Raw genomic sequence first — 14,757 nt, forward strand, 5'->3', positions numbered from 1 at the left:
CATAATACTAAAGTAAATCCTTTGTAAACCTTTACTCAATCTGTTACAGATGGAATGAACAGAATTTAAAGAACAATTTTAGTTTAAAATCCAAAAATCTAAAATTATTTTAATAATATTCTGTTAGAAATAATTTCAATTATTCTTCTGAAAATCTTTGTTAATTAAAGTAAACAAAACTATGATTCTCAGTAAATTTACCTATGAAAACATACCTAAGCATGCTCAGTAATTATAATTTTTTTAATTCGAAAGCAAAAACATTCTGTTGAATTGTTTTTATAAATTTATATGAAACAGTTCCAGGATTGACTATTTAAATAAAAATTCTAAACACGCATTTTAATAACCAAGCTATTTTATAATTATTATTCCTTATTCTTAAACAAATTGACCAATCAAATTTAGTACTTTAATTAAAAGTCATTAGTTTTAAATTGTTAGCTGTTTACTTTTTAATTCATTGTTTTTATAAAACCTCACTGAACGATTGCCTAAATAATCACACTATAACTCTGCTAATTTAATAATTAATAAATAATAAACTACACAAATAACCTTTTTACTCTGCAGCTATTTTTACTGCTAATTCAAAGGTTATTTGTGTAGTTTATTATTTGTTATACAAAGCAGTCTGTGAAGAGTTTAAAGAGTTTAATAATTAATATTAAGTAATTAGCTATTAGAGGCAGACATTTAGAACAATCAGATGGAAAAAAATTCTTTTCTTCCAGAAGTTCTAAATTATTTAATAAATTAAAAATTATAATTATTAATTTAGTTAAAAGATGGCATCTAACATCTACCTCTAGTAGCAGCTTGCTTAATTATTAAATTAGCAGAGTTATAGCCCAATTATTTAGGCAATCATTTGGTGATGTTTCTATATACATATCAGGCTTTGCAATGTTTGTTATACTTTTATAAAACAAAATATTACAAATTTACTTCTTATATTCATAGTTTTCGAAACACGAATGCAATGAGAAAATCATTTAGAGAGACCTGCTACGTTTCAAGTTAACACATTAAGAGGATTCTAGCAAAATAAAAATTAGAAATGTTTGTTATTTAACAGGCTGATGCATGCTGCACATAAACTTAAAATTTATTTATGTTTCCCTAAAAAATCTATTATAGTTTAAGTTAATTAAATTAAGCTCTCCCATAATTGTACTTCTTGCCAACAACATAAAAGTTTATCTATGCCATTAAAAAAGTTCCCCAAAGGCATTTTTAAACCACTTCATAGCAAAGAAAATATTCAGCAATGAAGCAGTCTAAATTAGTGGCTTCTGAGTCTTCTAATGGCTGCAGAAATGCCAAGGATATTTAGCTGGTGGATGTATAACTGTTTATTACATTAACAATAGTAATGATAAACAGCAGAATGCCAATTATCCAAACTATCACTCACCTTCCTTTCTCTCTCCCACGATGTCATGTTGCAGTCTCTCTTACATCGTGTGACTGCATGATCAGTAGGACCTTACTTTCACAATAATGAATAAATACAATACTGTGCTGTTGTTACCCTGTAGTTTCATTCTTTACATGTTAATCCACTTACCCAAAATTTTTGATTATCTGAATCACCTGCAGAATGAATCCATTCAAATAATCAAAATTCTAATGTAGATAGGATTTGTGTGTAAATTTGCAGAAAGTTGCATAAGTTGAAACAGGCCTCAAAACAGAAAATGATTTCAAAATACATGAGAATAGTACTGCCAAGCAAGGAAAAAGTGACTGAAATAAAATTAGTTGGCCATGATGATATACATTATTTGTAAGGAGTCGAGTCAAAATGTTATTTTATGTTTATGGGTTTTGTTTCATTTGGTGTTATAATTTAGTTTGAGAACTTTTTCTTTTGCTTAAAGAATAATAACTTATTTTCATTATTAACTAATAGTAGTTATGAATAAAACATTCATAATTTGTAGTAATGACCAGAAAATACCACAAACAGAGCTTCTGGCTATTGGTGCTGTTTGCTACACAGGGTCTAGACCAGGGATGGACAACCCGCAGCCCTCAGTAATATTTTTTGCGGCCCACGTTGCATAAAATTGAATAAATATATCAATTTCCCAGCTGAAGGAAGCATTCAACAAAAATTCAAATGTTATTTTCTACAACTTATGTTTGTGAATAGTTTTTTTCACAATAAATTTAGTAAAAATTAAAACAAGAAACCGGCTAACAGACACATCAAAACTAATTTAAAACTAGCAGTGACTAATATTTAACCAAATATTTCCAATATATTATGTTTAGATCAGTGCCGGACGCTATATTAAGTATACCTATGCTAATTTATAATTATATATGAATAAAGAATTGTGATTTACCGATATTTTCTCCCTCTTTTCTCGTGTGTGGCCTGTGTCAGTTCAAAAGTTCAAAATGCAGCCCTTACATAGAAAAAGGTTGCCCATCCCTGGTCTAGACCAGTGTTTCTCAACGGTTTCTCAATCGCCCCCATGTGAGCGTTTTTCCATGTTGAGGCGATTAGTAACAATTTATATTTTGAGGGGCAACAAACAATTTTCTAAGTGATATAATAAAACATTATATTAAGAATAATTAGATATTTTGTTCATTATATCGTACGATGATTAAACAAATAACATTATACTAGTCACTAGTCTATTCAATGCAATACGAATTTGGCGTTAGCCTTGGTCCTTAACATTGGAATTTTGAAGGTTGCAAATCCTGCTGTCATTGCAATAAATAGCATTATATTTTTATGTTTGTTAAAACTTATGTTTTTTAATTTTGTTAATTATATCAAAATCTAATATGTATTCTGAGTAAATGAATGTTTAATTTTTTACAAGTATATAATTATCAAATAAACTAATAAACACAACAAAATTTTTTGAAGTGAAGGGGGCAATACTATGTAATGGTTTTATTGAAGGGGGCAACAATTCATTGAAGGTTGAAAAACACTGGTCTAGATGTTCGTGTACATTTCTCCTTTCTGCATAAACAATGTTGCGGTTGCAAATTCTGATGTGAAAAGTTCGTCTTCATGTGTTTTTCACTCTTCTTGAGTTTGCATAAATACAGCCTTACAGTGAAGACTCAAATATAAACCATTCTCTAATGAAACCAAAATGCAGGAATGTCTTGTTTCATTTTTGAATGCATCAGATCTGAGTTGGTTGATCAAAATTGGCAAAAGGGGTCATTAATTTCCTTTGCTATAACTGTATATTTTAATCTGTTCTTTACTCAGTTTCTTTATTTTTTGTAGAACATAACTATAGGCTAATAAGTGCCAGGTTGGTCAGCCAGTTCAGTAATTAAATGTAGGAGACATTTATTACAAGATATATGGCGTCTCTCTCTTAAAAAAATTGAGAGGGGAAAAAAGCATGTATATATTTACCTTTCTTTCTAATGAGTTATCTTAAAAAAAAATTTTAATTTGCAAAATTTATTAATTAATAATTTTAACTAATTAAAAAGTTTCCAGAGTCACAGAATTATTAAAGCTTAAAACAAGACATTTCATTAAATAAAAAATCCAAAAATGCCTAACTTTTCTGGTGAACACACAACAACATAATAGAAGAAATTTATATACGAGGGCTGTTTGGAAAGTTTGCAGCCTTGCCTATATGCGGCGCTGCAATCAATTTAATTTTTGAAGGAAATAATTCAGCCATCTTTGCTAAAGATACGATACCAATTTCCGCTTGATTTGTCGTAAAGTTTTGCCACAACAGCTTAGCAGATAGTCAGTGTGCACATGCTTTGTCAAAAATGGAGAAGAGAGACTCGTGTGGTCATAAAATACATGATGAAAAAGGAGTTGACCCCATCTCAAATCAAAGCTGACATGGATGAAGTTTTGGGAGTCTGCTCCTTCGTACACCACTGTGAAAAAATGAACAGCCCTTTTTAAATCTGGCAGAGAGAGTGTGGAAGATGACCCTCGCAGCGGACGGCCGTCAACTGCTGTCACTGAAGAAAATATCGACAAAGTCCATGATTTGGTGTTAGCAGATCGCCATTTGAAAATGTGTGAGATAGCTGAGACAACAGGCATCTCTGTCGACCGAGTGCACCACATCCTAACCGAAAATTTGGGTATGACGAAGGTCTCAGCAAAATGGGTGCCGCATCTGCTGACTGCCGAGCAAAAACATGTTCGCACTTTGATGTCAAAGGAGTGTTTGGACTTCTACCAGAAAAACCTACAGGATTTCTTGCGTCGGTTTGTGACTACTGACGAAACGTGGATCCACTACTACACTCCTGAAACAAAAGAACAGTCAAAACAATGGAAACACCACAGTTCGCCACCACCAAAGGAGTCAAAGACAGTTCCATCAGAGGGGAAAGTGGTGGCCTCGGTTATGCCTTTAGCATAACCGAGGCCACCACTTTCCTCGCTGATGCTAAAGGCATCATCTTTATTGACTACCTAGAAAGAGGAAAGACCATCAATGCTGTCTATTACTGTGAACTTTTGGAAAAACTGAAGAAAGGAATGGAAGAAAAGAGGCCACACTTGAAGAAGAAAAAGGTTCTGATCCACCACGATAATGCACCTGTGCATTCCGCCAGAATCACTGAACAAAAGAGAAATGAACTTCGCTTCCAATTAGTTCCACATCCACCGTACTCACCTGATTTAGCCTCCAGTGACTTCCACCTTTTTCCAAACCAAAAACTTTTTGGCTGGAAAGAGATTCCACTCAAATGATGAAGTCATCTCTGAAGTGAATGATTATTTTACACACCTTGACAAATCGACCTATTGTGATGGCATAAAAAAGCTAGAACATTGCTGGAATAAGTGCATTGCTAACAAAGGAGACTACATTGAAAAATTAAAAAATTTTAATATTTTGTTTGTTGTTCTATTTGAGGCTGCGAACTTTCCGAACAGCCCTCGTAAATAATCATCATCAGCCAACCCGTAATACATAAAGCTACCACCAACCAAAGCCGAAATTATAGGGCTGGAAACGGCTAATATAGCAGTTTCGAGCCCGATAAATTCGGCTTTGGTTGGTGGTAGCTTTAGAACAAATTTAAAATTAGTTTGCAGTACCATCCATTATGAGACTTTGTAAAAAATTTTTTATATTATTAATAATTACCTAACTGCAAATAGTTTAATTTTGAGGGTAGAGATTAGTTTTATATAAAATTATAAATACTAATAACAAGTAAAATCTTCATGAAATCCGACTCCACTCGAGTTACGACACATGATCCCTTTCTATCTCTTCCCACTCCTCAATCTATAACCACCAAAATGTAATAGCATCAAAACCCTTTTATACACAAGCTACCACAAATTTCATTTCTCAATCATTACCCATTCTTAAATATTAAACGAAATAGATGCCAACACATAAGATATTTTTTTTTTTGCCATTTTTAGATTCAGGTCTCAAAACGTGGAGATTTGCAAATAACTTGTATGATCAAATTTGACATGATTCCAATATTTTCCCCGTGTTATATACATAACAAGCTGTTTTATTTATTATTCATCAATAAATCCTGTAATCTGCTACAAAGCCATAAATTTATTAAACTGTCTCTTAGTAAACTTTCTAAATTTTATAAAATATTAACTTAAAAATAGTTGAGTAAAACTGACTGACTAAAAGATAGTGAAAATACTGATTCCTTCTGAGGCCTTTAAATCCTAAAGCAGCAGAGAAACAAGTATTTGAATTGAATTTTGTCAAACTAATAAAATTGTAAATACTCTAATGCTTGCAGTTTAATAGAAAATTTTAAAATATCATAATGATGGCAAAACCGATTATGTCATATTTCAGTTTTTAAATTTTCTTTTTGAATGTAAATGAATTATACAGGGTGGCCATTTTAATCAATCCACTGGAATAACTCAAAATATGCATACTACAGAAAAATTCATTAAACCAAAAATGTTAGACTTCAAGGAGGTTACAAAACAAGGGCATTGACTTCCTCATGGATGAACTGCAATTAGCAAAAATGAGATAGATTTCATTTTCTTAAAAATGGGAATCCACAGTTTTTATTGCATATTATGAATCTACAAAACAGAAATTCTCATCTGAAACATTTTTTGAAAGATGTACTTATCGAAAGTTATGAGCATTCAAAGTTTTATGTGGCTGTCACACAATGCATGTGTGAATTTGCGGTTATCTTCACTAAAAATCTAAATGTGGTCACTAAAAAAAATTAGAAGTATTACTGTTTGGTGGAATCAAAATCAATGTTTTATCTATCACAAGCTTCATCACTAATACACTGTAGTATTAGTCTTTTTTTTTTTATTAGTTCAGTAATTTGAAGAAAAAGAACAATTCCAAATAAGAAGTTTCCTAGATAATTTTTAGCATTTTTCTTCCCTTTTCAGTGAACTTCACTAATACCTAGATTTACACAATATGGAGGATGCATAGAACTTCAAACACTTGCAAATTCTAAGTGCAAGTTTTGAAAAAATGTTTTAGATAAAAAGTTATTTGTTATTGATGTACAATCATAATATGAAATAAAAAAATGTGGATTCCCATTTAAGAAAATAATGTTGATCCAGTTTCTACCAATTGTAGCTCCATCTGAGAAAACCATTAGACTGTCAAGGGATTTTCAAATTCAAGGGACTTTCAAATTTGATTCTAATTTTGTTATTCTTAAGTTTATATTGAATAATTTTAAATAAATTTTATTGAAAATATAAACAGTTCATTAAGTACAGATTAGGATTTTAAGTTACATAACTAGTGGCATTTGTTGTTGTTTTTTATGAATTAAAATTAAGAAAATAGTGTGCAAATTTGCCATTTTGTATGCAATAACCTGATACTAAATTTACAGTTTATAATAGTAAATTTAATTGCCTTTTCAAAGACACTGTAATAAAGTTTTTTCTACAGTTGTATATGTGTGTGAAAATATATTAACAAAACTACAAAGTTACTTTAAAAAGTTTCTTACCTTAATTCCAATATCGCCATTAGGAAGTTCAATCACTTGATATGGTAAATATGTTATTTCAGTCTGTACTGCAGGATCCCTGAATTTTCTACCGATTAACCTCTTGAATCCAAAGACTGTATTTTTGGGATTTGTCACCTGTTTGCTCTTAGCTGAAACACCCAAATCGCGATTTTTCTCGCCAAAGCCAACGTAGGACCTAATTTCAAATATAATAATGAGTTTGATATAAACGTATCTTTAATAACATGTCAATTTAATATTAATTATATTACAAATATAAGCAATTTTTATTCATTTAATCACAATGATTTTGGAATTTATGGCATCCAATGTTAAGATGTTACTTAAGTTAAAAAAAATTAACTATGATGTATGCATGAAGTAACTTATTAAATCTTGGATTATTCATGTGTTGAGAAACAAACAGAAAAAAAATAAAGTTTATTCAAGCACTGTGAACTAGTTATATAAAATTATTTCACCAAGGCTAAAATAAAACTAAAAAATTCAATAAAAACAAGTTTTGGACAAATGTCATTTTGCTTGAAGAAAGATGTGTTAAACAGACGATTTACTAATTAGCAAGTTCAATTTTAATATTGAAACAGAAATAATAAAATTTCAGGTTGAAGTCAACAACTTCAAAATGATGGTTCATTCAGGTTTAGACTTCACTTATTCAATAATTAATTTTCCTTTCATCCATACTGTTTATGAAATTTAACTGCTTCAAAAATTATAATTCATGGACTGTAAATAACTTATGAAGTAATTTACAAATACATCTCACTAACCTCATATAGCTTTGCAGCTAATACTTAGAATGGGTATCACTAACGTTTTCAACCCATTTCTAGGGTCTTCTTCAGGAGTTCCATAATTTTTCTGGTTCAATTTTTAAACATTCCAGTCTCCAACACTTCTATCTTCAAATTTATTTTTCAAAATTTAAATCTCTGAAAGATGTGCGCCTGTGCCGGCTGTTATAGCATTGCATCATAAATAGCCTGCCATGCTCTCGACAGCTGTTTTTCTTGTTTAAATTTGTTTAAAATTGATTGACAGGCCTTTGCAGTCTGCTTTAAAAATTTCTAATGCCTCCAGATTTCGCAGTTAGTTTATACGATGCAACACTATAACAGCCGACACAGGTGCCCATCTTTGAGATTTAAATTTTGAAATATAAATTCGAAGATAGAAGCATTGGAGACTGGAACATTTAAAAATCAAAATCTAACCAGAAAAATTTATAGAACACCTGAAGAAGACCCTAGAAATGGGTCGAAAACGTTAGTGATAAGTTCTAAGTATTACCTGCAAAGCGATACAAGGTTAGTGAGACTTATTTGTATTATTGCTTTGTTCGTTGGATGGATTTGATTGAAGTAATTTATTTTACAATAGATAATCACATGTTAAAGATAAAATTTCAGTTTATGTAATAAACTATTTCCCAATTGAAGATAACAATATTTAAGACAGTCTGAATTTATAATTTCATGCAATTTATAATCTAGTTTGATACAGAATGAAACTAAAAAACAACTAGATAAATCACTATATATTCCAAAACTAAAGATGTAAGCACTAATTGTTAAATATTTTTATGAAAATTATTTAGGTTTTAGAAAACTAGCTATTAAATTATAAAACATGTTAGCTAAACAAAAAAAGAAGCAAAACATCATTCAAGGCAATTTAAAATTTGACAAATGTTTTGTTGAATTATAAAAATTATTTGTCCAACGATAATTCTTGCTTCATAAATTCCCAGATTTATGAGTTCTCTACAATTGTAAATATCATCTTAGTTGCAATAAATAAAGACCAAACTTCTTGACTACTATATTTCCAAACACACACACACACACACACAAAGATGAACGGACAGATAAGAATGTCACTCGTTTCCAGTTTGCTGCTAATGAATTTGGATGTGCTGATTTTCATTTTGCTGTCATTATTCTAATATATATATTTTTAAAATTTATCCACTCCTTTCAACATATAAGAAAAAAAAAAAAACAGCCCCATAATCATTTAATCAGCGACAACAACAATTAAATAAACTTTTTTGAATATTTTTCGTTTGAGAAGTTAATCCTTCAAAATTTAATGTAATGCAGGCATCTCGGCAATTTTTAAGAAGTAAAAATGTAGGACAAAATCCAAATAAAAAAATGCAACAATCTTTTGAAGTATATCCTATGACATGTTCAACAATAGAGAAGAATTGTTTTATATACAAGAAAATGAAATTTATTCCAAGCTATTCTCTTTGGATCTATTCTTCAAAACTCAAAAATCATAACACAAAGTCTATGCTTATTTCAGTGAATGACCTGAAACTGAAAATTATTTCATTTTACCCTTTACAAAATATTATAATGCACACATGCCAAAAAAAATTAAATTTTGGTATCTAACCTTCAGACTTTTGTTTCCTTACTTTCTTTGCAAGAATATTACAAAAGTAATAATCAAGCATAATTCTTTTGCTTCTTTCTACTTTTTGTTTATTACACACGGTAACAAGGGAGAAATGCCACACAGGATAATATGCTTTGTTCTCTTTAATTCAAAACATTTCAATCAGATAGTCATGTAGCCTATCCTGGTTTGGGACATGCCACATTCTAGAGCAGTTTGGAAAGTTTTGTGGCCATATAATCAATCTGTCAATATGTAGGCAAAATTAACACAGCGGTTCTCAATCTTTTTGAAGTCAGGGAACACTAAACTTTGACATTTTTTTTTCCCACAGAACACTTACAATACACCAGCTTTAAAGCAGGGTGGCAAACCTTTTTGAAATCAAGAACGCTTGGCCTAGTAGATGACGACATTGACATTTGCTGATTATATTCCCCATACAAAAAATTATTTTACATTGTATTGATATTTCTTTTGCAACAATTTTTAATTGTATATTTGATTTTTCATGAAACACTTGAAGTGGTTTCACAGAGCACCCGTGTTCCGCGGACTACAGATTGAGAACCACGGGGATATGGTGCCTGTATCCTCTGCATGCACCGATGTTAAATGCAGAGATATCACAATAAATTAATTTTTCTGGAATTTAAAGGTGCTAGTTTATCTTCAAAGATGTTCAAGATTCTTATGATTTCTATATGTAAATAAATTCATTTAATATCACTAGAAATATAACACTGTTGGATTTTAAAGGCCATTTTCACTTCTTTAATATATTATTAATACAAACTATTGTTTTTGAAGCCATTTTGTTATCCTATGCCAAAATGCATTCTTGAGAGCATTATATATAATTTTTCATATATTGTTCATAAAAAAAATCCACACCTTTAAAAAATCCAGCAATGAAATTTACTAAATAATAAGGTTTTCGATCAGCTTCACTGACTTTCTTCAGTTATGATAGAATAGAACATGAATACAAAAATTTTAAAATGATATTTATTTTAGAATTCTTGTTAACAGAAATCATAGTTGAGATTAATAAAATAAAAAATAAAAATAAATGAATAAATGTCCATTAATTAAATTAACTTTCATAAAAGGACTGCCATGCGATAGACAAGCTGTTCACATCTCTGATTGATGCAACCAGATTTTTTGTGCACTTTAAAAATGTCTAAGACTATACTGTAGTTCTGGTACATTATTATTATTAATGATGATGTGTTTAGACAAGCCATAAATGACAACCACCTGGACTCCACATGCTTGAGAAACACTATGGGCAGTCCCAGGTCAGCAATTCTTTGTGAACTGGTTGTGCAACAATTAGAAAACAACATTCTACCCAAATTCCAACACCTCATTATCTTATACGCTAGATATGTTGAAGATATCTTTACCTTGTGGCAGAGAAAACCAAACCTGCAGCAGTTTTTAAAAGTGGTCAATGATAACCCCTACAGATTACTCATACAATTAGACCAGGAGAATGAAACAACAGTAAACTTTTTGGACATTTCCATCTCCTGCAAATATGGCAAAATTTGGACCAAGGTATACAGGAAACATTTTCAACCCAATTTAATTTCACATAACTCTGCTGATCCCCAGTACATCAAATTAGCAGCCTTTAAATCCTTGATAAGAAGAGCATATATACATCATACTAGCATATGGGACCTGTAACAGCTGAATTACATCTAAAAGATTGCAGAACACAGGACTATCCAATAAAAATAATACAGAAATTGATCGCAACCTTGATCAAAATTGATTTCAAACATCAAAACGTCAGCATACGTCAATAGACCGGAAACAAATAATGATTTTAAATTATATCCCATCTTTAAGAAGGATACATAAGAAAGCGGCCAGACTTAATAATGTTGCGGTTGTATATCAACGCACCCCGATGATCTTCACAATTTTAAGGAATGATAAGAAACCATAACCATAATTCGATTGTGGGGATTTACTCCATCCTGTTAATTGACCAATGTTTCATATCAAAACTGGTCCACGTGGGTGCCACTATGCATAATCTACAAATCCTCCTCAAAGAACATAAATACAAATTGATAAAAATCTCGATAATATGATGCTGACAGCTTACTGAACATCAGGACATACAAGTACAAATGGAGGCAGGCATCCATCATCAGACCCACATCTAATGTATACACTGAGGTATCTAAAAAAAAAATTGGAAATTTTTAAAACACACAAAAACTCCAGTTGCATCAACCATAGATATTCAGACAGTTTGTCTACTGCATGGCAGTCCTTTTATGAAATTTAATTTTATAAAAGGACTGCCATGCGGTAGACAAACTGTCCGCATCTCTATGGTTGATGCAACTGGATTTAATTTTATTAAGGGTTATTTGTTTGTTTTTACTTTTTATTTTATTTCTGTAGTTATTTTATTAATCTCAATTATGATTTCTGTTATTTATTTATGTATTTTAGAATTCCTGTTATCGTTTTAAAAATTTTTGTATCCATATTTTATTTTTCATATTCTAATCTATTGTAACTGGAGAAGGTCAGTGAAGATGATCAAAAACATTTTTAATAAATTTCATTGCTGGATTTTTTAAAGGTTTGATTTTTTATAATTATCTATCCAGTTGATACAAAATATATGGATATACTGTTTATAATAATTTTTCACTTTGAGTCTCTCTTTCCAAGTGATTGCAAGAAATGAATTAACTCAAAAGGCAGAAAACACTCATTTGTAGTAGTCATCAAGCTATTTTTTATATTTCAATTATATTAAAAATATTGATCAAGAGATAAAAACAGCCATGCAACAATCAGTTTTATAACGAGTAGGAAATCTTTGAGATTATTAACATGAGAAATCACAGATGAAATTTTTACATGAAGAATTCTCATTTCTACTTCAAATTATAGACAAGTTTTCAGATTTTTTCATATAATAAGTAATTTTATTAAACTTTGATGTATTTCCACTATAATTAAAAATTATACTAAATCTGTATTTTAATCATAGTTAATATGAAGATGTTCATATTCTCATTCAAAATGCTTTTGAGCTACTAATTCCATTACTATAAAGATGAATCTTCTTCCTTCACCATAAAGGAAAAAATAATCAAAAATAAACCATATCTGACTTAAAGGTATCCTTTACTTAATGCAGGATTTGATTAACACACAAAATTAACTGGGGCAATCCCTTTATATACAAGACAGAAGTTTTAATTTACAAGGCTTTACTGGCTGTCTTTACTTAACAAATACACTCTAATACTCTAATAAAGAAAGAGGGGCTGCCTGCTTTTGCAAACAGCCCACTAGGAAGAAAAAGAGGTAAAGAAAAGGTTGAAGGAAAGGTTCTAAAGGGAGAAGTATAAAGGAAAAGGGTAAAAGTAAAGATGAAAAAAGTTCTTAGGACCTCAGAGCACCACATCAGAAATTATTAATAACCAAAATTACAACAATTGACAAAACTGTTATACCATATTATCAATTACAAGAAAAGGTCCTATTACAAGTAGGGTAGATGACAGTTGCACACCCATCACTTATGGGTAGGAAATTAACAACCTTGATCACTTCAAGGTTACAATAATATTAAAAACTGATTATAATTTTAATATGCAGAGAATGTAAATATTAGCTTACAATGATATAATAATACTGATTACAAATCCTATTTGCAGAGAAGGTAAGTGATTTAAGTTATTTACAAGTTCCCTGACAATTGATAAGTTAACTGACAAGAGGATAAATATGCCATTCTAATTACAGTAACTAGAATATAGAAATGTTGATTAATGTTTTTTACAGGTTCACTGGCATATGACAAGTTAATATATTGAACATTGCTGACATTATAATTCACCAAACCAATTACGGTACAAAACACAGAATAATGTTTGCAAATAAAAATAAAAAACAATGATACATGAGGTCTCGAGGTCACAATACGTATTAATAAAAATAGTTTTCTTCTTTTTTTAATCTAGAATCTAAAACTAAACTAACACTAGACAACTAAACTATATACAGAAGTATTCTACATGGCCAATCAATCGCTGATAATGTCACTTTTCCATTGTTTCACAGTCTTCCTGGTCATCTTGTCTGTTCTTGTTTTCATTCTCAAGAATTGTTTCTTTCTTGTAGAAGTCTGACAGAAGAGCCCTGGTGCTTTCAATAAACCTTTCAAAACATTTCCAGACGTTTTTCTTATCAAAAATGTTTTATAGTGTTAATGGCCAATTAAGTCCTCCTTGAATGCATTCCCTATAGAATGGAATGCATTGTTCTTCATATCATTCACAGTGAAATATAAAATGTATGGCATCACCTTCACTATTATTGTTGCACTGACATTTATTAGTGTTTCTCTTCTTAAAGCAGTAGAGGTAGGCCATAAAATTACTGTGCACTGGTCGTTTTGGATCTAGGGGATCTAGGTTCGTAATACTTAGCCTTGATGCATTTAGTAATAAAGAGAAATAAACTGAAATAAACGAGGAGACTTTGCCTGGTGGCAAAGTCTCCTCGTTGTAGAATTATTCCAATCTTCCTGCCATTCAATTAGTGCCCATTCATGTAAGGAATTTTTCAGAGTTGATTTTTGTAACCTGGTATATGTATCCTGTGTCTTGAGAGTACCAGCTGTTTTGGCCAAAGAATCAGCCAGTTTGTTTCCTTTATGAGCTGGTATACAACTGAATTGAATGTTGCAGGTAGTACTGAGATATTGTGCTACTTTAATAACTTCTTTGCCCAATAGCATGATGCTTTCAGTTTTTGCCAAGACATAATATAAAATTCCTTATTGACAGTAAGGTAACCACCTTACTGTCAAAGAAGGAATTTTATATTACTTTTGTATTTATTTAAGTTATCTCTTATTTGGATGATTGCTTTGTATGTGGCCCATAGCTTTGTAATGCTACAAAGTTTAGCAAGTTTTAATCTGGCCTGATATGTTGTCTTATTATTGTTGTTTAGAATGCACACATCTTCCACTCTGCACTCTTGCTTAGAGCCATCCATGAACACTATCCACTGAAAGTATCTGTTTGTTTTTGGATTATAATCAAAATGTATTTGGGTGTAATTCGAGGTATATATAATTTCTATCAATTTCATGTTTTTTAATATCATCAGATATCTTCAAGTAGTTGTATTAAAAATAAAATGATTCCAAACATTTTTCAATGTCCTCCTGTGTATAACTGTGTAGTCGAATATTAGTGCAGAGACAATTCCAGACTGTTTTTCTTGTTGTGATATGTATTAGCATTAGTCCAGCCAGTACCAGTATTGCATCTGTAGGGGCTGTTTGATAAG

The 14,757-nt window shown here is 30.8% G+C and overlaps 1 protein-coding gene across 1 annotated transcript in view; it reads right to left on the reverse strand.

Moving 5' to 3' along the window:
• The window catches only part of Hsp110 (heat shock protein 70Cb), a 40,875-nt gene that overhangs the window by 13,281 nt on the left and 12,837 nt on the right, over positions 1-14,757 (reverse strand). Inside the window, exon 2 of the mRNA XM_067285897.1 lies at positions 6,976-7,174. Within this exon, the coding sequence (XP_067141998.1) occupies positions 6,976-7,174 (199 nt within the window). The remainder of the gene's footprint in view (positions 1-6,975; positions 7,175-14,757) is intronic.

Source organism: Centruroides vittatus, unplaced genomic scaffold (genome assembly GCF_030686945.1).
Source record: "Centruroides vittatus isolate TY-2023 unplaced genomic scaffold, ASM3068694v2 scaffold_3046, whole genome shotgun sequence".
Taxonomy (NCBI): Eukaryota; Metazoa; Arthropoda; class Arachnida; order Scorpiones; family Buthidae; genus Centruroides; species Centruroides vittatus.